At 41.8% G+C, this 26,982-nt stretch overlaps 1 protein-coding gene across 2 annotated transcripts in view; it reads left to right on the forward strand.

Annotated features, from left to right (window-relative positions):
• The first annotated feature begins 17,543 nt into the window (after positions 1-17,543).
• Positions 17,544-26,982, forward strand: part of FAM78B (family with sequence similarity 78 member B) — a 98,566-nt gene continuing 89,127 nt past the window's right edge. The window contains exon 1 of one of the 2 annotated variants that reach the window (XM_075833467.1): positions 17,544-18,056. In XM_075833467.1, coding sequence (XP_075689582.1) covers positions 17,794-18,056 — 263 coding nt within the window. In that variant the 5' untranslated portion in view covers positions 17,544-17,793. The remainder of the gene's footprint in view (positions 18,057-26,982) is intronic. The other variant, XM_075833468.1, reaches the window with a different exon arrangement.

A 26,982-nucleotide genomic window follows, 5' to 3' on the forward strand; every position in this document is an offset into this window, starting at 1 on the left:
CTAACCAACTCCTGCAGGGAAGATATAGTAGATGGCTGTGCGTGAATATGTATTGCTTTAAATTACAATGCACAGCAGCCGGTAGAACAATATGGACAATATGCAACATGTTGGTAACATCATTTGTAGCCTCTTTTTTTTACGGATCCGTATATATGGATCAAATACTGATGCAATACGGACCGTATTTACGGATAGAGTTCCGTATACACGGATAAGTTACGCATGACTATGGATCCGTATTTACGGACAGTATTTCGGGATAGATGATAATACGGTCGTGTGCATGGAGCCTAAGTACTTCATCTTTGATTTTTTTTAATTAAATCAGCACAACATACAAAAAAGTTTGTCATCAAACAGAGAATCCAGGAGCCTGCAAACTGGGGATATACGAAGCACGGTAGCAGAGAGAAATAGGTTGTCAAAAAGACTGTCCTTTGTCATATGTTTGATAGGATTACAGCTGGACACTGTGTTTTAAGGTACTGAACGGAGTACCCTGCTACGCTATTCAGCACTGCAAAAATGAATGCTATGGTGCTTTTATTTTTTTTTATACAATAGAAGTTATTGAGAAGATGGATCTATTTGGCATCTAGTTGCACATCATGTTATGGATCAGTCGGCAAAGAGAAAATTAGAACAAACCTTCACTTTCTCAACAAAAAAACACATCTGGTTTTCTTCTTTTTTATTTTGTGGACAGTACCTAAGTATAACTGTTGGCCCAAGCATAATGCAAGCTGTGCCTTATACTTATCTATTTGATGAACTTACTCTTAACCTTATTCTTATAATTAGTAGTTTTCCTGTAAATAGAACCTGGTCACTACTTTGTACAATACCAATCCCTCTCTGTTCTGAAAAATTAAAACAATGGGAAAAATGTGGTAAATGAGTCACAATCAACACGACCCTGAAGCCCCATCCAGAATCTCCATCACATTCGTAGGCTTCATAAATATTTTTGTATATATGCCTAAGAACTTACATTATACATTGATAAAACTGCCCCACCGGGGCACATGTATAAAACAGTGCTTGCGGGGCGCAGTCTGGCTGCTGGAGAAAATGGCCACTTACCTTCCCAGTTCCTCTCAGTACCATACTCTAAAAGCAGCTCATTGCGGATCTATCCTGCAAATCCTGCTCAAACCTGCTATCCCGCTCCTGTAGCAACATCTGCCTCCGACGACCTTATTAGGACCGGAATCCTAGCCTCTCAGAGTGAGGTCCGTATACACTGCCACATAGCAGCATCAGCGTCGTTCGCGCCCTTTCCGACAAGCGCAAGAGAACCTAGTGAAGTCGCTGGACTGCTCACCTTGCATTTTTGGCACTCAAACGCCTATGCTCCGGTGGTAGCTGTACCTGGTGCTTTCTGGCTTGATCCTGTGGCAGCGCCTGTAGCCGGAGTTCAATCTGGAGTCCGGGGTCTTGGCTTTCCAAAGTGACATCAGCAGCATTCGCGCCATAACCTGGTAAGCAGAGGAGAGACTGACAATAACGTCGGGCTGCTCGTCCTGCATTTCTGACGTTTTATAGCCTATATCCCTACAGCGGCCATATCCGACACCAATGTAGATCAGCAGCAGCATCGCCCTATGATACCTCCTGTTTCTTAACCCCTTAGTGACCAGCCCATTTTAAGCCCTAATGACCAAGCTATTTTGTTAGTTTTTCTATAGTCGCATTCAAAGAGCTATAACATTTTTGTCTACATAGCTGTATGAGGACTTGTTTTTTGCGGGATTAGTTGTACTTTTTAATAGCACCATTTTTGGGTACATATAATTTTTTTATTAACTTTTATTAACTTTTTGTGTGGGATTATAAAAAAAAACAGAAATTCCACCATTGTTCTATGCGTTTTTAAATTGACGCCGTTCACTGTGCTGCGTAAATAACCTCTTACCTTTATTCTATGGGTCGATACGATTACGGCGATACCACATATGTAGAGGTTTTTTTATGTTTTACGACTTTTGCACAATAAAAACACTTTTGAACTCAAATTATTTGTTTTTGCATCGTTGCTTTCCAAGAGCCGTAACTTTTTTATTTTTCCATCAATGTAGTGATTTTTTGGGCTTGTTTTTTGCGGGATGAGACATAGTTTTGATTGGTACTGTTTTGGGGAACATGGGACTTATTGATTCATTTTTATTATGACTTTTTTGGGGGGCGATTGAAAAAAATTGCAATTTCGCCATTGTTTTTTGCGTTTATTTTTTACGGTGTTCACCTTGCGGTTTAAATTACATATTAACTTTATTAATTGAGTCATTACGGTCGCGGCGATACCATATATGTGTACTTTTATTTATTTTTTACACTTTTACAAAATAATTTTTTTTTTACCGTAATTTTATTATTAATCTTTATTTCACATTTATTACTTATTTTATTAGTTCCACTAGGGGACTTTACTGTGCGATCTTCAGATCGCTGCTATAATGCTTTGGTATACTTTGTATACCAGAGCATTATTGCCTGTCAGTGTAAATCTGACAGGCAATTTATTAGGACGTGCCTCCGGCGCGTCCTAACAGGCATATGTTCAGGGCAGACCTGGGGGATTTCATCAAGCCCCCGGCTGCCATGACACCCAATCGGAGACCCGCAATTGGATTTGCGGGCCGCCGATGGGTGACAGAGGGAGCTCACTCCCTCTGTAAACAAGTTAAATGCCGCGGTCGCTATTGACGGCGGAATTTAACAGGTTAAACGGCCGCAATCTAAGTAAACTTCGATCGCGGGCGTTGGAGCAGGAGCTCAGCTGTCATCAGACAGCAGAGCCCCGGCTCCAGCCTGCACGGGAGACCCGTGCAGGACTTAGACTAGACTCATGTGAAAAGGCGTCAGCCTAGCCTAAGGCCCCTTAGTGACCAACATGAAAAGGCGTATTGGTGGTCACTAAGGGGTTAAGCTAGTGTACACGGCGAGCAAACTGCTTGTGTATTTCTGCAGGTGGGGGACAGTTACTCTAATGCCTTGTTGCTTCCGGATTTCTAAACTTTGTGCTGTGTGTATGTCAGTGGAAGAAGTTTATTAATACTACAATCACAAGTTGCGACCGCTAAGTCTGAGCTTATTGTCACTTAACTGGTGGTCTATTGATCCTGCAGTTCAATATACGCTCTGAAAATCTGCTGTCTATATCCGTTTGTGCACAGTATTGTATTCACCATGACCAGGCGGCGTGTCAAGACGGTTCCGAGGAAGTTAACTGAATTTTTTAGCGCAACTGGGACTCCTCCACATACGACTGGATCTGTCTCAAATAGCCCACCACCGAATTCATCACCAACCTCTCCTTCACACTGTTCTCCACATGACTCTGCAGTATCGTCTCAGATTCAGCTCAACATACTCCACCCTGATAATTCTTGTAAGGACCCTCCTAAACGGAGCCCAGAGTTAAACCACACAGCCTCTCCGGCTAGTACAGGCCCTGCACACAAAAAGGTGCTCGATTGAGGGACAGGAATTATTATTTCACTCCATGGAAAATTAATGCGACATCTCTCAATTTCCCTCCTCGGATGCCCGTGTTACATTGGATACTTTAAAGGGGATGTTGGTCCTACTTCAAAAGGGAAAAACTAACAGTGTGTCTTCTCCAGTCTAACATCAATACTATTGGTGACCGCACTGATCGTCTAGAGCGTAAAATGGAAGAATTCTCTGTGGCACATAATGAGTGGGATGCACATAATGCTCTGACGAAGAGGTAAAATGGTTGAAGAACAAATCGGTTGACCCTGTGGACAGGTCAAGGTGCAAAACATCAAAGTGAAGAGAATCCCTGAAGATGTGCCACTGTCAGATCTATCTGCCTTTCTGAAGCGCCTGTTCCTGGCTATAGCTCCATCTCTCTCGGAGCTTGATCTAACCATAGATCGGGCTCACAGGCTACCAAAGTCTAGATCGGCTCCCGAAAAGTCTCCAAGAGATACTGTAACCAGAGTTCATTTTTACCACGTGAAGGACCTCATAATGTTTGACGCTTGTAAAAAGGGCATTGTTCCATCTCCATTCGGCTTGATCTACTTGTTTCCGGATTTATCAGCGGCAACCCTGCAGGCCTGAAGAGACTTCCTTCCAGTAACAAGATTGTTACAAGATCACAACATTAAATACAATTGGGGCTTCCCCACCAAACTCCTCATCTCTCGTCATGGTTATTCATCCATCACCCCATCTGTGGACGAAGGTTTGGAACTTCTTAGATGATGGAACGTCTCTCCTGCTGAGGATCCCCTTCCTTAGTGCAGACCCAGACAGCCTATGCCCATTGCAGAGGAATGGAAGACAGTGGCCTCCTCAGGTCCTATTATTTGAAGACTTTTAAAACGGTAATTCAGGTTAGATGCAGGCATTTTTTCTTATATGTTTTATAAGAGCTCTTAAAGGACCTTATTATTATAATATTTCTTTTTTTCCTCCCCTGAATACTACGGTGCAAGATATTTACCATGTGTTGCTATACACTTTATTGTTAACAGTTATTCTACTGTTTAAAATGTTTGAATTGTTTTTACTCATGTACTATGAATCTCAGCTGACATGCTCTATGTTTTTGCTATCTCTGTCTTGTCCATATTGTAAACATTGTTTGCTTCTCTATTTAAATTCACAATGGTTATAACGATTGCTTTGTTGACTGTGAGAGGGCTTAACAGCCCCTTTAAACGCAGTGTGCTTTGGAGGGAGGCTAAGGCACTGAAATGGGATGTTTTATTTATTCAGGAAACACATTTCCATAAAAACAAATCCCCTCTATTTAGTAATAAGGTTTTTCCTCATATCTACAATCAAGGAATCACTACTTGAGAAATTCCCCAGAGTGCAAGTTTATGGAATTGCTATACGAGCAATTCCCCAAAGGCAGCTGGAGACTGTCTGGATGAAACGTGCAGGTAAATCAGCTACCTCAAGTCCATCACCACTCTGGTCAGCAAAGTCTAAGGCTACTCTATGATCTTCACCAGAGCCCATCGCAAGGCAGGTTGGATTTGGCTGCATAGAACCCAGGTTGCTTTTACAGAATACGGTGTTGGACAGGAGGTGCAATGCAGGCAATATCAGAACGGATAACCAGACAAGCCAGTGGGGGTAATCAACAAGCAGAGTTTACAACCAGGAGATACTAAAAGTCCAAATTGCAAAACAGAAGAGTACCAGGACTTGCAGAGGTCAAAACCAGCCGAGAGCAGAATGTCTAAATCAGTGAGCAGAGGGAAAATCCAAAGACAAAGCCGAGATCCAGTTTAAAGAGTCCAAACAGTCAAGGTGATACAGGGTGTAACCAGGAGCTTGATCAGACACCTGCAAACACAAGGCTGAGTGTAAATCGCTGTACGGGACTCAGTTGCCTTTAGATTTCACCAAGTTATAGAAAATCCTCAGGGAAGATATGTGGGTTTAGTATGTGATATCAATAATATTACGTATACTTTTTTCAATGTATACTTTCCACATAAACGCCACTGTAAGTACTGGTCGTCCATTTTACCCAAGATTACAATGTTAAGCAAAGGCCTCCTAATTATTGGGAGAGATTTCAATGCCATAGTCAAACCGGATCTAGACTCCTCTACTTTAACCCCTTCAGTACCCAGCCATTTTTTTTATTTTCGTTTTCATTTTTTCCTCCCCATCTTTAAAAAAAGCTATAACTTTTTCATTTTTCTGTGATTATAGCCATATGAAGGCTTGCTTTTTGCGGGACGAGTTGTAGTTTTTAACGGTACCATTTGTTGTACCATATAATGTATTGCAGGTAGATAAAAACAAAAATGTATTGGGAAATTGGAAAAAAAATATTTGTGGGGTGGAATAAGAAAAAAACTGTGAATTCCTCAATACTTTGAGGGTTTTTGTTTTTACGGTTTTCATCATACAGTAAAAATGTTTTGTCGCCACATTCTGAAAGCCATAACTTTTTTATTTTTCAATTGATTGAGCGGTATGAGGGCTTATTTTTGTGGGGCGAGCTGTAGTTTCTATTGGTACCATTTTGGGCTACATGAGACTTTTTCATCACTTTTTATAAAAAAATTTGTGGGATATGAAGTGACCAAAAAAACGGCGATTTTGGTGTTTTATACATATTTATTTTTACGGCATTTACCGTGCGCATTAAGTAATGCTGTAGTGTAAAAGCTCAGACTTGTAAGGACGTAGCGATGCCAATTTTGTAGTTTTTTTTGTTTTTACATTAATTCAGAGGAAAAATAGGAAAAGGCTTTTTTTTTTACTTTAATTTTTTTTTTTTTACAATACTAAAAACTTTATTGAACTTTTTTTTTACACATTTTATTAGTCCCCCTAGGGGACGTGAACCACCGATTGTTAGATTAGCAGTGTATTGTCATTTTTACAGGCTCCTGTTAAGACGTGCCAGAGTCCTGGCTTAACAGGGGATGAAGAAAGGTAGCCCTGGGTGCATACATTAGGCCCACTGGCTGCCATGACAATCATTGGTGCCCCCTGATCACTTTGCGGGGGGGGGGGGGCGATGAGCTGTCAGTGGTGGGTGCTCCCTTTTTGTAATGTCTTAGATACTGCAATCGTGCTTGATCCCAGCATCTAAGGGATTAAACAGCCAGGAACAGAGCGATCGCTGGCTGTTATTCCCGGATGTCAGTTGTAAAACACAGCTGAGACCCACGACGTACAGAGCGGGCTCAGCGGATGAGCCCGCTCCGAACATTACCTCCCTACCACGACGCAATAGTACGTCGTTTTGAAGGAATAGGTTAAGGAGACATACTGGTGCCTTGGCTTCCTCCATAGCAGATGAGGGTTTCTATGATGCTTGGAGATGCCAACATGGTAGTGAAAGGGACTACGCAATTTTTCCTCCCCTGGTAACTCTTACTCAAGAATAGATTAGTTGATCCTTAACAAATTAGCCCTACTACAATCTAGTACGTCGAATATAGGTACTATAACATGGTCTGACCATACCCCTATACTTATTACGCTACACGAACAGTTCTCCTCCCCACCTCCCTCCCGGGGAAAGTTAATTATCACTATTCTCAGTCACCCAGATCATGCCCCTAAAATACATACTGAACTCAAATCATATTTTTATGATAATGAACTCTCCATTGATAACCCATGTGTGCTTTGGAATGCCCATAAGTCACACATAGCATTCTTATTGGACAATAGGGGTAATAAGATAACCAACCCTCGTCTTATAGCTGAGCAATTTAGAGTTTACTATAACTCATTGTACAATCTTCAAGATGACTCTACTATAAGTAAACCTTCAGTAGCAGATATTGCCCGTTTTTGGGAGAAATTATTCTTCCGAGTATCCCTCCTTCTCAACTAGATTCCATTTCTGCCCCTATAACCAAACAGGAAGTATAGAAAGCCATTAACTCCTTAAAGCCTTATAAATCCCTGGGTCCTGACGGTTTTACAAATATGTACTTTAAACGTTTCCCTGACATTGTTTCCCCATATTTAATGGAATGTTTTAATAAAGCTGCTGTAGCTGGCAATTTCCCACCTGAAATGTTAACGGCCACTATAGTCACCCTTCCAAAACCTGGAAAGGATCCCACCTCTCCTCCAAATTTCAGGCCAATTTCACTTCAAAACACAGACATTAATATTTATGCTAAAGTACTCGCCTTACGACTGGTAAACATTTTACCGAAACGTATTCACCCTGATCAAGTTGGATTTGTGTCCGGTTGACATTCCTCTGACGGTACAAGTCGATTTATTAATTTAATTCAATCAGCGGAGCTCTCTTGAACGCCTTCTTTTCTTCTTGCCTTGGATGCGGAGAAGCTGTTCGATAGAGTGTACCGGGGGTACTTATCTTCATTGTTAGACAAATTTGGTTTTCATGGTATGATAAAATCTGCTATACTTGCACTATACTCGAGTCCTTCTGCCAGGGTATTAAAAACTGGGTTCTTATCTGACAAGTTTCATATTACCAATGATAGGGCTGGGCAATTATGACCTAAATCAAAATTACGATTAATTAAACATGTGACCTCCATTTTGATTATTGAAAGATTATCTAGACCACACCCATTTTGTGCATGCCACGCCCGCTATTTGCATGCTACTCCATTGAATTAATATTTATCCCCTGAGCCTGCTGTATATAATATACCTGACACTGCCCCCACAGTATAATGACCCATAGCTGCCCCCACACATTATAATGCCCCTATAACTGCCTCCACACAGTATAATGCTCCTATAGTAGCCCTCCACACAGTATAATGCCCCCCATAACTGTACTCCACACCGTATTATGCCCCCCCATAACTGCCCTCCCAACAGTATAATGCCTATAATGCCCCCATATCTGTCTCTACATAGTATAATGTGCCCATAACTGATTTCCACACAGTATAATGCCCCTAAAGCTGCCCTCACACAGTATACTGCCTCATAGCTGCACCGCACACAGTATAAAGTTCCCCATAGCTGCCCCCACGCTGTATAATGCCCCCGCAGTTGCCCCCAATAGTGCCTGATAAAAATAATATACATATCTAACCCCGTTGCAACGATGAGTGGAGGAGATCCTACTGATCCTTTGGTCTGTGCGGCACAGCGCAGACAGGCACGATAACGTCGCTGCCTCGCATCCAGCAATACATAGTGAATGGTAGAGCAGGGACCTTACGGTCCCCTGCTCTACCATCGGTTTAAACTGTATCTGCGTCCTGAGAATGCAGATACAGTTTAAACCGGGAGAAAATAATTGATAAAACGGAAATTCGCAAGATGACGTCGATAGAGTGCGCTGAATTTCGATTTAGATTATTTTTTTATTACTTGCCCAGCCCTAACCAATGATACCCGTCAGGATTGTCCCCTCACCCATTATTTTTGCCTTAGTTATAGAACCTTTTGCTGAACATATCAGATCCAACTGTAATATACATGGCATTCCGATACGCTGATGATGTGATTCTCTCTATAACAAATCCAGTTGCTTCCTTGCAAGAAATACAATACACTATTGATAGTTTTGGTAGTATTTCCTATTACAAGGTTAACTTTAGGTATAGCAGCACAAACGGAATCAACCTTAATTGCTCGTTTTCCCTACCACTGGCAGTATAGGCACATCACTTATTTAGGCATTACATTGAGTTCTAGCAATAAACTATAATCCCTTATTGTCTAAAGCCACGCAACTAACACAAAAGTTTGCTAAACCTCGACTTACATTGGCTTGCAGGGTGACAGTTGTAAAAATTATGCTACTGCCTTGTTTGCTTTGTGTTCCGTACAGTAGTTATACCTGTCCCTAATGCTTTTTTTTTCTAAGCTTCAGGGAATTTTAACTAACTTTATATGGGCAGGACGTAAATCCCTGAATTCGATTCTCAACCATAATTAGACCCTGGACCAGAGGTGGTATGGGGATACCTGACATAAAGAAATACTATTTGGCAGCTATTCTGGATCAGATTAAAGCTTGGTGGAGTTTAACTTCTGATAAGAGATGGGCAAAAATTGAAAGTTCAACCTTGGGATGTCCTCTGATTACATTATTAAACCCAATTAAACCTCCCTTAGGTAATCGCCGCACCAACTTACTTAGTATTAGGGTTGTCACAATACCAGAACTTGGACTTCGATACCGATACTTAGAGTAGTATTGCGAAACTCGATACCAAAACGGTACTTTGCCAACAATAAAAAACCCACAAAAATGTCCTTCCGTTTTCTGATGTGAGGCACAGGGTGTTATCAATTTTGAACCTCCATATGCCTTGCATTAATAGTAATTAAGCCCATCATGTACCTCACACATTAACCCAATGTTGCCCATTATGACTGTGAGCGACGTACTTGATGGGATCACTTACTATAATGATTATAATGGGCAACATTGGGTTAATCTGGGAGGGAAATGATGGGGTTAATTACTATTGACGCTTAGTCACATGGCTGTGTTTGGTCCGTGATATACGGATCGTACGTCGCCTGCATTTCCCAGACCGAACACCGTTTAAGAAACCGGGCTCATAACATTAGTTATCTATGATGCTAGGACTCAAACACAGCCATGTGAATAAGCCCTAATAGTAATTAACCCCACCATCTACCTCACAGATTAACCCAATGTTGCCCATTATAGTATCAGATCCCATCAAGTACCTTGCTCAGTCATAATAGACAACATTGGGTTAATGTGTGAGGTACATGATTGGGTTAATTACAATTAAAGTGAGGCACATGGAGGCACTAAATTCATAACACACTATGCCTCACATTAATAATAAGTGACTTCATAATTTCCCTCACATAATGGCAACATTGGGTTAATGTGTGAGGTACATGAAGGGGTTAATTACAATTAATGTGAGGCACATAATTCATAACACACTATGCCTCACATTAATAATAAGTGACTTCATCATTTCCCTCACATAATAGCAACATTGGGGTTAATGTGGGTCACATTTACCTCAATGTTCCTCAATGCTGGCTGCAAAAAATACTAGTCCCTAACTCCCTACTCTAGTGCCTTTATTTCAAGCTTTTGCTCTAACTAATACCTGCATGGGGCCGGTCTGTCACTACACTGCAGCGCAGTCCGGATTCCACACATCAAGAGCCCTGTACCGCTCGCAACATTCCCCTCACGCCATTCCTCCCTCCTACTGTGACGCTGCTGGCACTAATGAGGAGTGGGTACTGAAGGAAGAGAACATCGAGGGCGCTGTACAGTGCGTGCGCCATGTTCTCTTTATTCATTTCAATACTAAGCTGTGCGGCAGCACAGCTCAGTATCGAAATACATAAATTGGCGGTATCAAACCGTTTGCCCTAACATAGCATCGAAATGGTATCGAGATTCCGATCCATCGTGCATCCCTACTTAGTATAGCAGCTTCCATTAAAGCCTGGAAGCATCTCCATTCTGAAATTCCACATTTGAATTAACTAGATTAGGTGAACTTCCTCTGCACTTCCTGAACACGTTGATTCCTGACATCGACTTACGGAATTGGATATCAACAGGGTTGCATCAAATTGGGCAGCTATTTTCAGATTCTACATTACATACGTATGAGTTTATTTCCCATACATACACCCTGCGAGAGATTTTTATAAATTCTTGCAAATCCGACATGATTTACTTTTTTACTAACATTTTTCAGTTTTACTCATCTAATCCCTCCTTGCGAGGCATCTCCTTCTTTTATAAAATGTTAATTCACCCATGTACTGTCTCTAAACCTTCTTACGTTCTTAAATGGGAACATGACTTGCAGATAACTATACACTAGGAGGATTGGTATCGTGCTATTAGAGAAGTTAAGAAAATATCGAAGGGACCGAATCATTGGGAAACATCTTTCAAACTTATCCTCCGTTGGTACCTCACTCATGTAGCCTCCATGGCCACGGGCCGTCGGGTTTACTCAACTCCCGACGCGCACAGCCATGGATCCGTGAGCGCTGGTCCCCATCTCCTTCCTAGGAGACGCCAGCGCTCACTTCTGCTCCATTCCGCTGTGTCCCATAGGAAATTGTCACCATCATCAACTGCCATGATTTCCTGGTCTATAAGAAGGCCCCAGGTCTTCTGATCCTTTCCCGAGCATTGTTAGTTTTCCCCAGTCTGTCTTGCAAATGGTCCCTTAGTGTTTCCCATTTCAGTTGTTATCCGTGCCCTGTTACCTGTTCCTGTATCCCGTACTGTTCTTGTTCCTGTGCCTACTAGTGTTGGAGTCATGTCCCACTGCACCTGCTGTAGTTTGCCACGTCCAGTGTCGTTTGCCTTGTCCAGTGTCTTCTGCCACGTCCAGTGTCTTCTGCCACATCGGATACTGCCCGCCACGTCTGGCGCTACCTGCTGCATCGGCCTCCATCCGTGCTGAAGCCACAGCCACCATCTGGACTAGTTCAGGTACCCAAGCGTTACTATCTACTATTGACTTTCATATAGACTGTGACCTGGTCAGCTGCCTCTCCGCTACGGCGGAGCGGCCTAGTGGGTCCACATACCCTGTGACCGTGACAACTCATATAGCAAAACTTAATCCGTCTTATCCTCATCATTGTTGGAGGGGCTGCGGTTCTACTGGGACATATATGCATGTCTGGTGGGAATGTCTACTAGTAAATTCCTTTTGGCAAGCCATTTCCGATCTACTCAAGGATGTTACTAACCTAACTATTCAATTGCTGCCCAAATTAGCTCTTTGCTTTGCAGGCATATCAGATTTCCCCCTAAATCTTCAGACAGTTATAGGACATATTATCTTTGCTGCTAGATCAATGATTGCTAAAACCTGGAAGTCTAGCTCTCCACTAAAAATTACGGAACTTTGTCTACTGTGCAATTTGCATATAGCATGGAAAGAGTTGTAGCCTTACGCGATCACGCTATATCCCGCTTAAATTCCAGATGGTCTATATGGATATCATTTTACTCAAATACAAATATCCCTAAAGTGTCATGAGGTTTTCTTTTCTTCATTATGTCAGAATCTGCCAGATCCTATCTCAAGATGCCACCTCTCCGGTCTAGTGTGATGTGTTCTCTTCTTCTTTTATATACATGTATAGGATTACATTGGTTTTGTCGGTTCAAACAGAGATGGCAAATTTATTGTTCTGCATGAGTTTGTTCTTTGTATCTATTTCTTTGAAATCTTTTGTTAATACCTTACATGCATGTCATTTCGGCCTTTTCGCATCCCTGCGTGGATCCTTGTGGGCTACAGATCTCTGATTGTCAACTTGTATTCTTTGTTTTACTTTGCGAAAAATGTAATAAAAATGTATATTGAAAAAAAAAACACTGCTTGCGACCACCGTTTTCTTTTTGTCTTTAAAATTGACACAATATTTGCCGGATGTGCGCCAAATTTTTAAAATGGATGCAGAGATGTACATTTGGTGTAAGTTCTTGTTTTTGGAGCATGCTCAGTAAAGCCTAAAATGTTACACAAGTAAGAATTCTAGTTATGCTCATACTCATCCTGTCTAAAACAAAGGCATGAAGGAGTAAAATGCTTTTTATTTTTGTGATCTATGTAAAAAAAAAAGTTGCAGTCCAGTAAACACATTAATTATAGGCACGTCCACTCCAGACCCCTCAGAGCAGAACCTGTTGGAGGTATCAGATATAGCCGGGTACATTCCTCGCCTATTTATAATCTGTCAGAAGGCGCTGGGAAGATTCCTCCATGACTTGCAGCCTTTCTCACTTCTCTGTCTCTTCACTGTATGAGAAGAAAAGAACATCTCCGCAATATCCAAATTAATCAGGAAAGTTGGCGGACAAACCAGTCTACAGCATAAAAGCAATGTCCTGAGTGTACAGTAAATGTGACATCATGACAAGCTGCGGGTACTCTGCCAAAGCAATAAGCAGGCAGCAATATTTTATCAAACGTCATTTATATGCAAATTACAACATTGTATTAAGGTCCATTAAGACTTTACAAGAAGTGACCTTCAGTATGATCCAACCAAAATATGCTCGATCATCCGTAAGAAAAATGATCCTTCCCCATGAGAATTCCCATTTAAAATGTATTTTTTTTTTTTAATGCAATGTTCGCCGTATCATGGCCAAATCTTTATATCTATAGCCATATTGAGAGTAAGTTCACACATGTCAGATTTGTTGCAGAAATCTTTGCAACTAATCCATTCATGTGAATTGGGCTTGAAGAAATCAATGGTGCATTTTTTTTTTTTTTGCGAAATTCCCTGCGGTTTCTAGCTCAGATACGCTGCATATGTGTATCCGACCCGTAGGATCTAAGGGTGCAGTCACACACGGAAGATTTTGTTGCAGACATTTTATGCGAAAATCAGTTCCATTTATCTGAATGAAACTTTCGGAAATGTATGCACCCGCTGCAGAATCAACCCCATTCAGATTAATGAAACGGTCTTTCTGCAACACAATCTGCCACGTGTGACTGCACCCTAAGGTTCCCTGCACATTATTCAGATTTTGTTGCAGAAATCCATACACAGCAGAAACAACCTCAGATTTTCAGTCACAGAAATTTCTGCAACAAAATCTGCAGTGTGTGCAGGGGGCCTTAGGCTACATGTACACGTTGCGTAATTGAATGCGGAAAATCTGCATCAAAACTGCAGGTAAACACAGCTTAGGCTTCGTTCACATCTGCGTCGGGACTCCGTTCATTTCAATGGTGACAGATCCAGTGCTAATGTTTTTCATTTGTCACCGTTGTGTAAGGGTTCCGTTGTTTTGACAGAATCAATAGCGCAGTACAGTATCGATTCCATCAAAACAACGGAACCCTTACACAACAGTCACAAACGGAAACCATTTGCTCCGGATCCGTCACCATTGAAATCAATGGTGATGCAAATGGAAACCTATGGTTTCCGTTTGTTTCAGCTTGGATTCCGTTCATGGGTTCCCCTGACGGAAAGGTCCGACGGAACCCATGAACCGAGTCCCGACGCAGATGTGAACTAATCCTTATTCTGCAGGTAAAATCCACACTTCATAATACATTTTTTGATGTGTTTTTAGGTGCGGTTTTTACATTTTGAAGGGGGAGTAGGAGTGGTTTTTATGCTGCAGAATTTGGTGTGTTTTTTTTTTATAAACTTGTCAGATACAATTCTGAGACGGAAACGCAAGATAAATTGATATACTGTAGATCTTAAAATCCGCACCTCAGGTGAATTTAGGTGCGGAAAATTTTTGCAACATGTAGATGAGATTACTTTGTGTATTTTTTAATTTGCTGGTACTATATTATGTTGCGGATTTTCCGCAGAAAAATCCCTATGGAAAATCCGCATGTAATACACATCGTGAGCATGTGGTCTAAATGGTTTACTGATCTGATTAAAATCTGTCATCTGGTAGAAAACTGATCTGACCTGCTTTAAAATCTTATCACTATGAGAGTAGCATCAAAACAGCATCTGAAAGACCACAAAAAAAAAAAAATGCAACTTGACCGCACCGTGCGAATAAGCCTTAATAGGGAATTTGAAGGTTTTATTTTATAATGATCAGTAAAGGTGAAGAAGACGAGAATCGGTTAAAGGGCCAACTAAGACCAATCTTACAGATAATGGAATTGGTCTGATTGTTCATTGTTGTCTAATCCTAATGTATTTCAGTGGGTAGTGAGATCCCCAAATGTTCCAATAGAAAATATTACATCCCTCAGCCCTCATGCTAACTAAAAGGCTATGTACACCTTTGAAATCTTTTTTTTTTTTAATAACAATGTGCATCAGTGTGATTGGTGCAACTTCCTAAATACATTTATTACAAATTATTTTTACTTTTTGACATACAGCTGTTTTGTATCCTAAAAACAGAGCAGATGTATCGTTCGCTAAAACCTGAATCCGTCAGGTCATTAGGACTATATCCTTCAGGTCAGCGGCACTGACGGGTTCAGTGACAGTGGGTACTGCATGTCTCTGACACGAAGGATCCACCTGTAAACAATCACATCTAAGTTATGAGTCAGAGACACGCAGGACTCCCTGATATGATGGATACAGGATTCAGCGCAAGATACAGCTGCTCTGTATACAGTATACAAAGCAACTGTATCTCAATTTTATTTAAAAAAATATATATTTCAAAGGTGCACATAGCCTCATACTGCTAAACTCCCTGTTTTCTCCGCACACTAGTTTCAGCAGCCGTATACTTCATCATGGTTTCTGTTCCATGACGGTCTTGTAATGGATCCTAATAGGCCCCACTATCTTATAATGCATCTGTCAGGTTTCAACTTAAGCCAGTGCCGACGTGGAGAAGACTGAGGATGACGCAGGAGGCGCGATCCACGTAAATCAGGGAAAGACGGGTTGGGTTAGAGATAAAAACACCGACACTCCACGCCAAGTGGATACTTTAAGCCTCATTTACATATGGCACGGGACATTTTAAAACGTCTTTTTGTAAGATATGCTGCGCTACTGGGGCCTTTTACACAGAAAGATGGTGGGACCATTTTAGGGGGGTAAAAACTGATGACAGGCTCCCTCTAAATCAGATCTCTATATGTGTGTATGCAGTGAGCTCCCCCTAGTGGTGGCTGCAGACAGCCCAGATGTCAGGTGATTCCCTGGTGGGCCCTGGCTCTATGATTGGCCTAATGATCCAGCAGTAGACAACTCAATCACTTGTCACTAGGGTCTATTTCTTATGAGATGATTCATTGATGACATGTCCTCTGTGTGCAATAATAACAATAAAGATTACCATGCAATTATATGTGGACATGCGGGGCCCTCAGGATCATCTCCTCTGCCGGGCCCAACGTAACTCCATGGCTGTGTGTAGGGAAGCAGTGACTGCGGAGTGCAGCCCCAGTACAGCGCTGTCTATAAATAGCCGCACTAAGCTGATTATAGATATAAACACACACACACACACACATATATATAATATATATATATATATATATATATATACAATGCATAAAATAGGCAGCACTATTATTTTTAGGTGAAAAAAAGTGGGTACTTTATTGTCCCATGTGCAGCTCCTTCCCCTGGAGCCTTTCTCAAGCTTCTTTTCAGCTTCTCCAGGGGAAGGAGCTGAAACGTTGCACATGGGACAATAAAGTACCCACTTTTTTTCACCTAAAAATGCTGCCTATTTTTTGCAATGTATAGAATTGGGATCTTGGTCTGCTCCCTTGGGCTTGCACCCACACTATACCGGTGCTGCAGGATCCATTTGTTTGTCTATATTTTTTTATTTTTTTTGAAACTACCAAAATTTGCATTGAAAAGTGGTCTTCTAGGGGGGTGGTTTTCTCAAAGAAGATGACTGGTATTCTTAATATATGATGGAACCGAAAATAAGGGGATGCTCTCAAAGAGATGGTCATTTGGAGAGGTTCCACTGTGTATGCACCTGTATGTATATGTATGTGTATAAATATATATACATATATATGTCATGTACCGTCCTCCAATGGCCGCATGTATGTGTCATGTATCATGGTCTACATCGTGCGTCCTCCCCTCACACAACCTGCATATGACAGCAGCGGGGGATTTACACCTTGTCATCTTACCGCGGCCGAGGAGGGACAATCTGCTCATGACCCCAGTAATCGCGGTGCAGCTAGTGGAGTGAGGACCCGACATGACACACAAGGGTGTGTACGGATGCTGCTGCTGCTGCTGCTGATGGGGTGCAGCCAGTATCTCCCCGCACCTCCTCCTCCCCTCCCCAAGCAGACACATACAGCGGCATGTCGCTAGCGGATCGCACAGAGCTGGCATATGGCTCCACGGTTGTCCGGTCCTTGTGATGCTCTGACAGCGCGGTGGGTGGGAGCATCAAGCTGAAAGCCTCGTCTCCTCCCAGGCAGCACACAGCGGCTGAGAGGCAGCCCGCACCACTGCGCCGGCACCTGCCACCTGGGACATGACAAGTCCTGGCGACCCCAGGAAAACACAGGGGGACAGGCTAGGAGCGGCCTGGGGCGGGGGGCACAGGTTGGGAACGCGAGGCAGGTGGCATCGGAGAACAGCATGGTAGGGAGGAGGAGGGGCGGGGAGGGGGGCATCCATCCATCAGTGTGCGGCTGTATAATATTACCATCTGCACTCACAAGCCTCCTAGGACTACTCCTCATCATCATCACTGCCGCTGCATGTATGGATCGTCACACATGACACAGGATACAGCGGGTGGCACAAACCCTACACGCTCCATTGTATTCCACCGCGGCGATTGCCCTGCTCCGTGGAATTGATGCCTCTGCCCTCCTGCCCCCGAGTGAAGCGGCGATCATGGGCTGTCTGCAGAGCCTCACCTGTAAGTCCCGCATCAGGAGGGAGAACATCACAGTGTATGACGTGTGTGCCACCATAGACCAGTGCCCGACCTCTATTGAGGAGAACTCGCCTATTGTCTTAAGGTACAAGACCCCCTACTTCAAAGCTTCGGCCCGGGTGGTCATGCCGCCTCTGCCCAGGAATGAGATCTGGGTGGTGGGATGGATCCAAGCCTGCAACCAAATGGAGTTCTTCAACATCTACAGCGACCTGGGCATGTAAGTGACCCTTGTGTGTATGGCATATACCAGTGTAGTGTGGGCAGAGACACTAATTCTCTTCCCCAAGGTTATGTGACATTGCAGCCCACAGATCTATTTCTATGCCAGTTGTAATATTATTGTACATGATGTAATGTGACAGCTCTAGACATTCAAAGTTATACAAATCTCAGATAAACTCTAAAGGGGTTCAGGTACATGTAACACTATTTAGATATGATTGTGGGTCTGACAGCTGGCAGTGCCCAGGTGACTGGGTAATGCGTTTGAAGCTCTTTGATTTAAATCTCCATAACTTTGAGTCTGTTTTATTGTAACTCATCAATCTTTTTTCCCAGTGGAATACCCCTTTAAGATATCAACTGTCATTTCCAGGTACTGGTTTTACTGTGAACATTTTCATTGTGTACCCATGCCCTGAGACTGGGCTAGAGGTCTGGCACTGTCTTATCAGTAGGGTAACATGTCTGGCTCTACTACCAAGTTGGAGTCCTCAGCTGATGTCCGCGGGGTCAAGGGTGCATTAGGGGGGATTATACTCCTTCAACCAGCAATTACATTGGAGGCCAGCAACTTACTAATAACTGAATGTCTCAGTGCCCGCATGGCAGAATGATAGTGGGATGACAGTAAGCGCCAGCTGAAATCACATGGTGTGAGTGATTCAGGTTCAACTATATACAGCGTCTCCTCTGCAGAGAGAACCCGAGTCCGGTACATTTTAGTGTTAACCATTATATTGGGGAGCAGTATCACTACCAGATCTCTAATGTAATGTCATTATCAGAAGCACTCAGTTTACAAGCAGAAGCAGTGCTGGTATTACAATACATGGCATTGACAGAATATAGGTGCTGTTTATGGCTGCCTGTAGTCTGTGACTAGTGCTGCCAGAAACAGTTCCGATATTGTGCCCATGACACCTGGAAGGCAGCAGTTTGTAATTGGATTTCCATGTGCTCTTATTCCCCTTTTGAGAATCTACCTTTATTAGAGAATTTTCAATACATCAATTATTAATATATATTTTTTTTATTATTAGATTTGCCATGGGAGTGGGAATTCCCCACCAATGCCTTACAAATCCGTAAAAGGGTTAAGAAGCCTTTACGTCGATCAGCTGATTACTATGGGGTTGCCTTCTCTAACCCACAGCGATCAGCTGCTATCACCAGGGGAAACCGCATTTGGCAAATCATTTCCCTTGCACTGGCCGTTGTTGCACTACATGGTGGCCATTGGAGTGAATGGCCTTCCATGTGACGCATGGATGAGCCAGGCCCACCAGAGTGGAAGCCTCTCTTATAAAGCAGCTATTCATTCTTGCTCATAACGGGGAACCCCCGCACCCTATGATTTTCCGTAATGTCTTCATGCGATGAGCAGAATATAGGCTGCTGTTTATGGTAGTCTGTACTCTGCATATGGTTCAGCAGACAATCGTTTGTTTCTCCTGAGAAAATTTGTTTCTAATCCCCCTCTGCCTAATCCTCAAGGAGGCAATTCTGAAATTGGTATAATGATTCGTATAATTTTAGAGAATTGCTGTTTATTCAGTTTTGTACTGTACACTTCTACATTTATCATCTAACTGAATGTAAACAGCACTGCTTCCTTTTCATTGACTAGCTTTTTAAAGCAGTTGAATGTTTATTTGCTTACATTCACATTACATACAACTTTATCTTCCTAGAATCCAGCAGCATAAATGATTTGGATCATTTTCCTAATGTACTCAGTAAGGTTATGGTGAGCGCTGTGCCCCTTTTCCCCACACACATACTTGCAAACATTGAGCTCCTTATTGCTGCCACCAGGGGGCAGATCTGTATGTTGATCCTATTCAGGTCAATATGAGTTATATACCCCTGTGTACAAATTGTTCCCCTAGTGGTGGCAACAGGCAGAGGAGATTATTCCATATATGTGTGAAGAAACATTATAACACATGAATACTCACCTTGAATGCCATGATCTAGGGCAGGGAGGGCCGCCATGTTTCTCTCCCTGGCGACTGCAACCTGAAGTGCTTGTTGTGTAGTTGATAAAGTAAAAAAAATAAAATGTAAATAATGATGAATTGGACTGTCCTGCTACATTGTTAAATTGTTTATTCAGTGGCTTTTATTTTTTTGGGTGGCAAAGCTGGGTAGCAACTAGTATGGTACCTCTTTTACTGGAATTATCAACCAGCTTCTCTAGACCCGAAAGGCAAATTTGCCTTATTATCCACGTATATATTCTTCCCTCACATATCTCACTATTTCTATGTTCATTCAATTTTTCTTGCCACCATGATGCATTGTGGGCTTACTCTGTATCAGGCTTTTCAGCAGTCAGTAAAGCATATCTGCTCTCCATTTGCTGTGCTGTTAAATGTAGTCTGCTGTTCCCTGTTAGCAGCCATTTAAGGCTGGGAGGGACTGACTTTAGTGTTCTTCAGTTGGATGACTGGAAGGAAGTCCAAAAGAAAAATGTCTGCCCCATGGTCACTACTTCATCTCACATATCTCCAGGGATGAGAACCTCCAGCCACATTTTCATACATATTTGTGAACAATATTAGGCCTCGTTCACATCTGTGTTGGAGGCTCTGTTAGGGGCCTCTGTCGCAGTTCCAGTCGAGATTACCAGGAGCAATAGTGCAGAATGCTGCGCTATTGTTTCTGGTAAAACCACGGACACCCCGACGAAAAGCCAGCGGAACCCATTAAAGTCAATGGGTCCTGTCGGCCGCTGGTGGTATAAGCTGTGCAACGGAACCGACGCTTCCATTTTTCCCTTGTTCTGCTCCTCTGATGGAGCAGAACAATGGAAACCCCCGACACAAGTGTGAACATAGTCTTAACAGCTCATATGAGAATTATTAGGGACTGACTTTAAGTTTCGTACCTCAACAATGACTTTATACATGAATACTTGATACAGACGCTATTTAACATCATGCATGGATAATAAGTGTGCTTGCTGTTTCCTGAGGAGTTAGGAAAAATAAAAAGATGGACTTTTTATGGCAATAATTATTTTAATTGAAAAATTTATTATTGCACTTATTAGTATTGAAATCCTTTAGTAATAAAATTAATTCTCGGGATTACTCATAATGAATCCATTTTTCTGTATCACTAAACAGTACCAATTCAATTCTAATTCAAGTTTAATTAGAAAGAACGTATTCCAGCCTGGCAGTTGTAAGAGTCCTGGACCAGCTCGGTGTGATGCGGCAGGGTGGCAGGTGTAGACGCTGCATTCCCTATGGTTGTGAAGGAATGCACAGAATGGGCATGGAATGTGCCCAGACTGCTAGAATGTTTTTCTGTACAATATATAAGCAGGTGATTTCTATATTAATCAAATTCTCAGTATACACTGAAGGGCTCAATCCTCCATGTCACATAGCGGCAATGTTACTAAAATTGACTAAGTAAAAATAAGGAATAACAGATTTAATGCACTTGTGAAAATGTCAGCCCCCTAAATTGCATTATTCTACAGTCAAATGTTTTTTAGTTTCTCTATGAGATAGATAGATAGATAGATAGATAGATAGATAGATAGATAGATAGATAGATAGATAGATAGATGAGAGAAAGAGAGATATAGAGATATAGATGATAGATAGATAGATAGATAGATAGATAGATAGATAGATAGATAGATAGATAGATAGATAGATAGATAGATAGATAGATAGATAGATAGATAGATAGATAGATAGATAGATAGATACATAGATAAACAATAGATAGATAGATAATACATAGATAGATAGATAGATAGATAGATAGATAGATAGATAGATAGATAGATAGATAGATAGATAGATAGATAGATAGATAGATAGAGAGAGAGATACATAGATAAACAATAGATAGATAGATAATACATAGATAGATAGATAGATAGATAGATAGATAGATAGATAGATAGATAGATAGATAGATAGATAGATAGATAGATAGATAGATATTAGATAGATACATATATACATACATAGATATGAGACAGATACATAGATAGAAAGATACATACATACATAGATAGACATAAAATAGATAGATATGAGATAGATAGATAGATAGATAGATAGATAGATAGATAGATAGATAGATAGATAGATAGATAGATAGATAGATAGATAGATACATAGATACATAGATAGATAGATAGATGATAGATAGATACATACATACATACATACAGACATACATAGATGGATATAAGATAGATAGATAGATAGATAGATAGATAGATAGATAGACAGACGGACGGGCGGGTAGATAGATAGATAGATAAACAGACAGACGGACGGATGGGTGGGTGGGTAGATAGATAGATAGATATGAGATAATAGATAGATAGATATATAGATATATAGATAGTGATAGGAGCTAGCAGAATGGTGCAACAGCCCGCTGCTGTGGTTCTTGATTTAGGCCTTTCTAGGCTATTACTTAAAGGGGTATTCTAATTGTATACATTTAAGGCATATCCACAGGACAGGCCTGCTTGTCTCTTTCCATAAGGCCTTGTTCACACAAGCGTGTCCGAGTTACATCTGAAAAAAAATGTTTTCATCTATATGAGTGTCCATGGTTTCCGTTAGTCATCCGTTCTTCTCCTCTGTTGGGAGTTTCTCGCAACGGACACACGCTCCATAAAGAAATAACGATGCGTGAATCGCCCTATTGAAATGTATGGCTCATTCTGCTCTCCGTTGTTAAAACAAACAGCACACAGACGAGAAATTTGTTTGTGTGAATAACTCCCGCCGAGTGACGGCACGCTAACACAGCCACCTCTCCATTGTGGGACCCGCACGTATCGGGCAATTACGACGTATCCTGCTAATCCAGAGTGAGAATTATTCACATCCATATTTTGTACATTGCCTCCATCTTGTCTCATTTTGGATTAGCAGAATTCTGGAGCGTTGCGTGCTGGATTAATGGAATTTAACTGTTTAATGTGTTTTATTCGACCACAGCTTCATTCTTCACTTCTACTTCTTCGCAGCAGGAATACACAGCATCATGTGCACCCACATTACAAATGAAATTCTGTCCTTTACAGCTCATTTATGAGGGCGCCATTCATTGAATAGACACTGACAAGGTATAAATGAGTTAATCTGAACCACCCAAAGATAAAAAAGAAACATTTCTTGACAACAGGTTCGACAACTAGTATAATAAATGTAAAATATGTAAATGAATTCATTTGTGCAAGTGAAGTAATTATATTCATATTAATTGGTCTAGAAGAGAAAAGGAGTTATAGAAATGATTGGAGAAGGAACCAGACAATGACCTTTAAATTATCATGTACAAAGTCGAAATTGAAGATTGAATTCATTTTACAGCAGTGAGAATATTAGCATTTGGCCAAGTAATTGCATTAACTTGAGACGATCTTTATGTTAGTCGGCGTTTCACTGAATGACCAGGAGAAGTTAACCCCCATATGTAAAGCATTACAGGTGTACATATTCTTCAGGTGCTCCAAGATGTCTGCTGTCATATCTAACATACAGTATACACTTACAAGTGTAACTAAGGCTTCGTTCACATCTGCGTCAGGGCTCCGTTCTGGCGTTCCGTCGGAGCGTCTTGTCAGAACGGAGCCCTCACTTATGGTTTCCGTTTTCATCACCATTGATTTCAATGGTGACAGATCCGGTGCAAATGGTTTCTGTTTGTCTCAGTTGTGCAAGGGTTCCGTCGTTTTGACGGAATCAATAGTGTAGTCGACTACGGTATTCATTCAGTCAAAACAAAATTTTTGTTTTTGGCGAGAATTATTTTGCTCTTCTTGCCCCGAAAGTTCCACTTACCTGAACTATGCCGTTACGGAGACCCCCACTGCCCTCTACTAGTTTGTAGGGAAAGCCTTTGCTGACTATGATAACATAACAACCAAAAAGACACCACAAGTTTAAGGGGTATGTCCACCTTTTATCAACATGTAATTTGTAGGTCAGCGACTAGACTATTTAGGACTAGAGTCTAGTTATTGGTATAATATTAAAGTCCAGAATCTTAGCTTTCATATGATACCAGGCTCTAAGCAAGATGCAATACTCGGGTGCACCTCTCGTTTGGTCGCGGAGCAGGTTGAAAATCTTACATCCTGGTTCTGTGTCTGCAGGGAAGGGGTAGGAGCGGGGAGCGGCATGTGACTGCAGGAAGAAAGATGACAGCTGGTTACGGTCATCTGCACCCCCCAGTCTCCAGCGACCCCAGGGGAACTGATACAGGAACTTTTCTTCATGTTATCACCTCTCATAGAAATCAGGATATGTGCTCTCTGATTGTTACATTTGGGGGGAGGGGGTCTTTTTTTTTTTTTTTTTTTTTACTACTACAGGGGTGAGAAGAAGAGTTGCCCATCTGAACATCTGGATTGCAGAGAATTTTGGTCTCTCTGGCGTGACATGTACTGTATGAGTTCTGTGTGAGATTCTGGCTCTGCTTGGGCCAAACTTTAGCCACAAACTTGACATTTATTCATTTTTAAGCAACGTTATGATTTGATTCAAAATTGCATGAAGGCGCCTAAGAGTGTAAACTGCTGGGGGGCATTTTCACAATGTGCTAGGTGTCTATTTTCAGAAGATATATGGGTATGGGGGTATAATATGATTTTTGTTAATTGAATACTCAGGTTTTATTTGTGTATGTCAAAAGTGTGAACATTTTCACAGAAGCGAAAGAGTAAAATCTCTGTTAAGGCGCTGCATCAGAAAAATGGAGCTTCAAATACTTTAAAGATATATTAAGAAATAAATCAGTACAGAACCTTTTTAGATGAAAAAAAAAATGATTGGTATTTAATGGTGGACACTATAACTCTTTAGGGATATAATGCCCATATTAATAGTGCACATGCCAGCAGGGCTATGTAAGCCAAACATCTGACTACGACTCCTCTATTTCTGTTCGACTCTGACTCCAAAATCCTTCATAAATGAATGTAGTATAATTACTCCGGTTGTCTACAAGCTGTGTACAAATGTATGTGTGGTTGGTAAGAAAAGAGAGAACAAAAGAGTAACTTTATGCAGCTATGTATATATATATATATATATATATATATATGTATTTTTCCTGGAAATCCTTTGGACTCAGACGAAGTTGAAGACTTTTAATTGCGGCGGACCGCCAGAGGCAGGGGTAGGGCGGTATTGTTGTGGGTTGTATTGTTTTTGTATGTGTCCCCTGTCAGCCACCGGCGTCCTTCACCTTCATTGGTTGCCTGTCTTTCTTATTCCCTTGAGTGCCAGTCTGGCTGTTCTCCCTTCTGTAGTTTGGTTCAGTGGCGTGCGGCTCGCTGCAGTACTACTGAACGCAATTTATAGCGTTTCCCGCTGTGAGGGAGACAGAGTTTCCGACGCGGCCAGGCTGAAAGTAAGGAGGAGAGCAGTGCCAGCTCGTTCTGTGACCTGTGCTGACGCAGTGCAATAGCATCACACCGGCTGAGTGGATTGGCTGAGCTCCGAGGGTGGATTAAACAGGATATAGGAGCAGGGAGGATTGCGACACAGCAGAGCGGGAGGCGGCATGATAAGTATGGAACACTACAGGACAGCTTGGGGACTTACAGCCCCCAGTGCAGCCCGATTACTGGGAATAAAGACAATATTAACCCTCGGAGCACAAGTCTGTTCAGGAGGGGGGGGCACTCATGAAACTTTTGCACTGGACACACCAAAGTATTAAAATCGACCTGTGCCCGGTGGTGAACTTCCTATTCTGGTCTTCAGAGGAGGAGCTTCACTACTGAGCATGTGCAGCGCAGATTCAGACATTTTAAATGAGGGCCTTGGTGCCGCATTGTGAAGATGTTAAGTTAGAGGAGAAAACAGCCGCATTCTAGTTATCTATGTTTTTTGTTATTTTTTCTAGATTGATAGAACATAAAATGTATTTGTATGATTAAAATGTCTAAACTTTCCTAAATTCCTATGAAAGTAAATATGCAACAAGCTATGTATTTAATAAATTAATACAATACCATATCATATTTAATATATTCATCATGGAGTTGGAGTCGGTAGATTTCCAGTGACTCTACCTAAAACTGACCCCGACTGTAATGACGGGGTAGGGAAACAGTCAAGTGAGCCCTAATCTACCCGCCACTCAGTCCCTGCCTACTTGCAACGACCCGCCCTAGGCGACGGGGTACAACTGGGCGACGGTCCCTACACTCAATAGGTGCACGACAGACAAACAGACAAGGGTACAAAGAAGCCAGGGAAATGGGGAAGTTGCCCACGGGAACACCGTGAGCAACAAGCGAGGTGAACGAGCCGAGTCAAACCAGGAGATGAGCGAGGTACAAAAACGCAGAGCAGAAGAGTGGTCAGAAAAGCCAAGGTCAATCACAAGCAGAGGATCAGTAGTTCAAGAAGCTGCAGCAGGGCCAGGAAACCAACAGAGAAGAATCACAAGCAAGGAGGAACAGGAAAGGCAGGTATAAATAGACAGAGGGCGGGAGCTAGCTCCGTCTGGCCAGGCTGTGATAGGCTCTCCCACTCCTAAGCCTGCCATCCTGGGTGGTGGAAGATGGAGTCAGTCTCACAGACATAGAAGCAGGGGCAGACTGATTACCTATGGGCGTCGACACAGAAGTTGTGTCTGGCAGATCCTTTACACCGACTCTCCTAGTCCACAGCTCTGCTGCCAGGCCACTTTATTAATAACTTTTATCAATTAAATGTGTAGCACAATATAAACTAAGTTATAGATTAAGTTGTTGCAGAGGGTTCGACTTTTTAGTCTTTTAGTTTTACAGCATTAACTTATAGGTTTATTACCTATAAATACAAACAATCTAAAATTAGACCCATCATAAGGGTCACATTGGCAGTCGGAAAGCTGACAACATTGGATGATACCCCCTTAAATTCAAAGGACACCTT

The sequence above is a fragment of the Rhinoderma darwinii genome, chromosome 7, assembly GCF_050947455.1.
Source record: "Rhinoderma darwinii isolate aRhiDar2 chromosome 7, aRhiDar2.hap1, whole genome shotgun sequence".
Taxonomy (NCBI): Eukaryota; Metazoa; Chordata; class Amphibia; order Anura; family Rhinodermatidae; genus Rhinoderma; species Rhinoderma darwinii.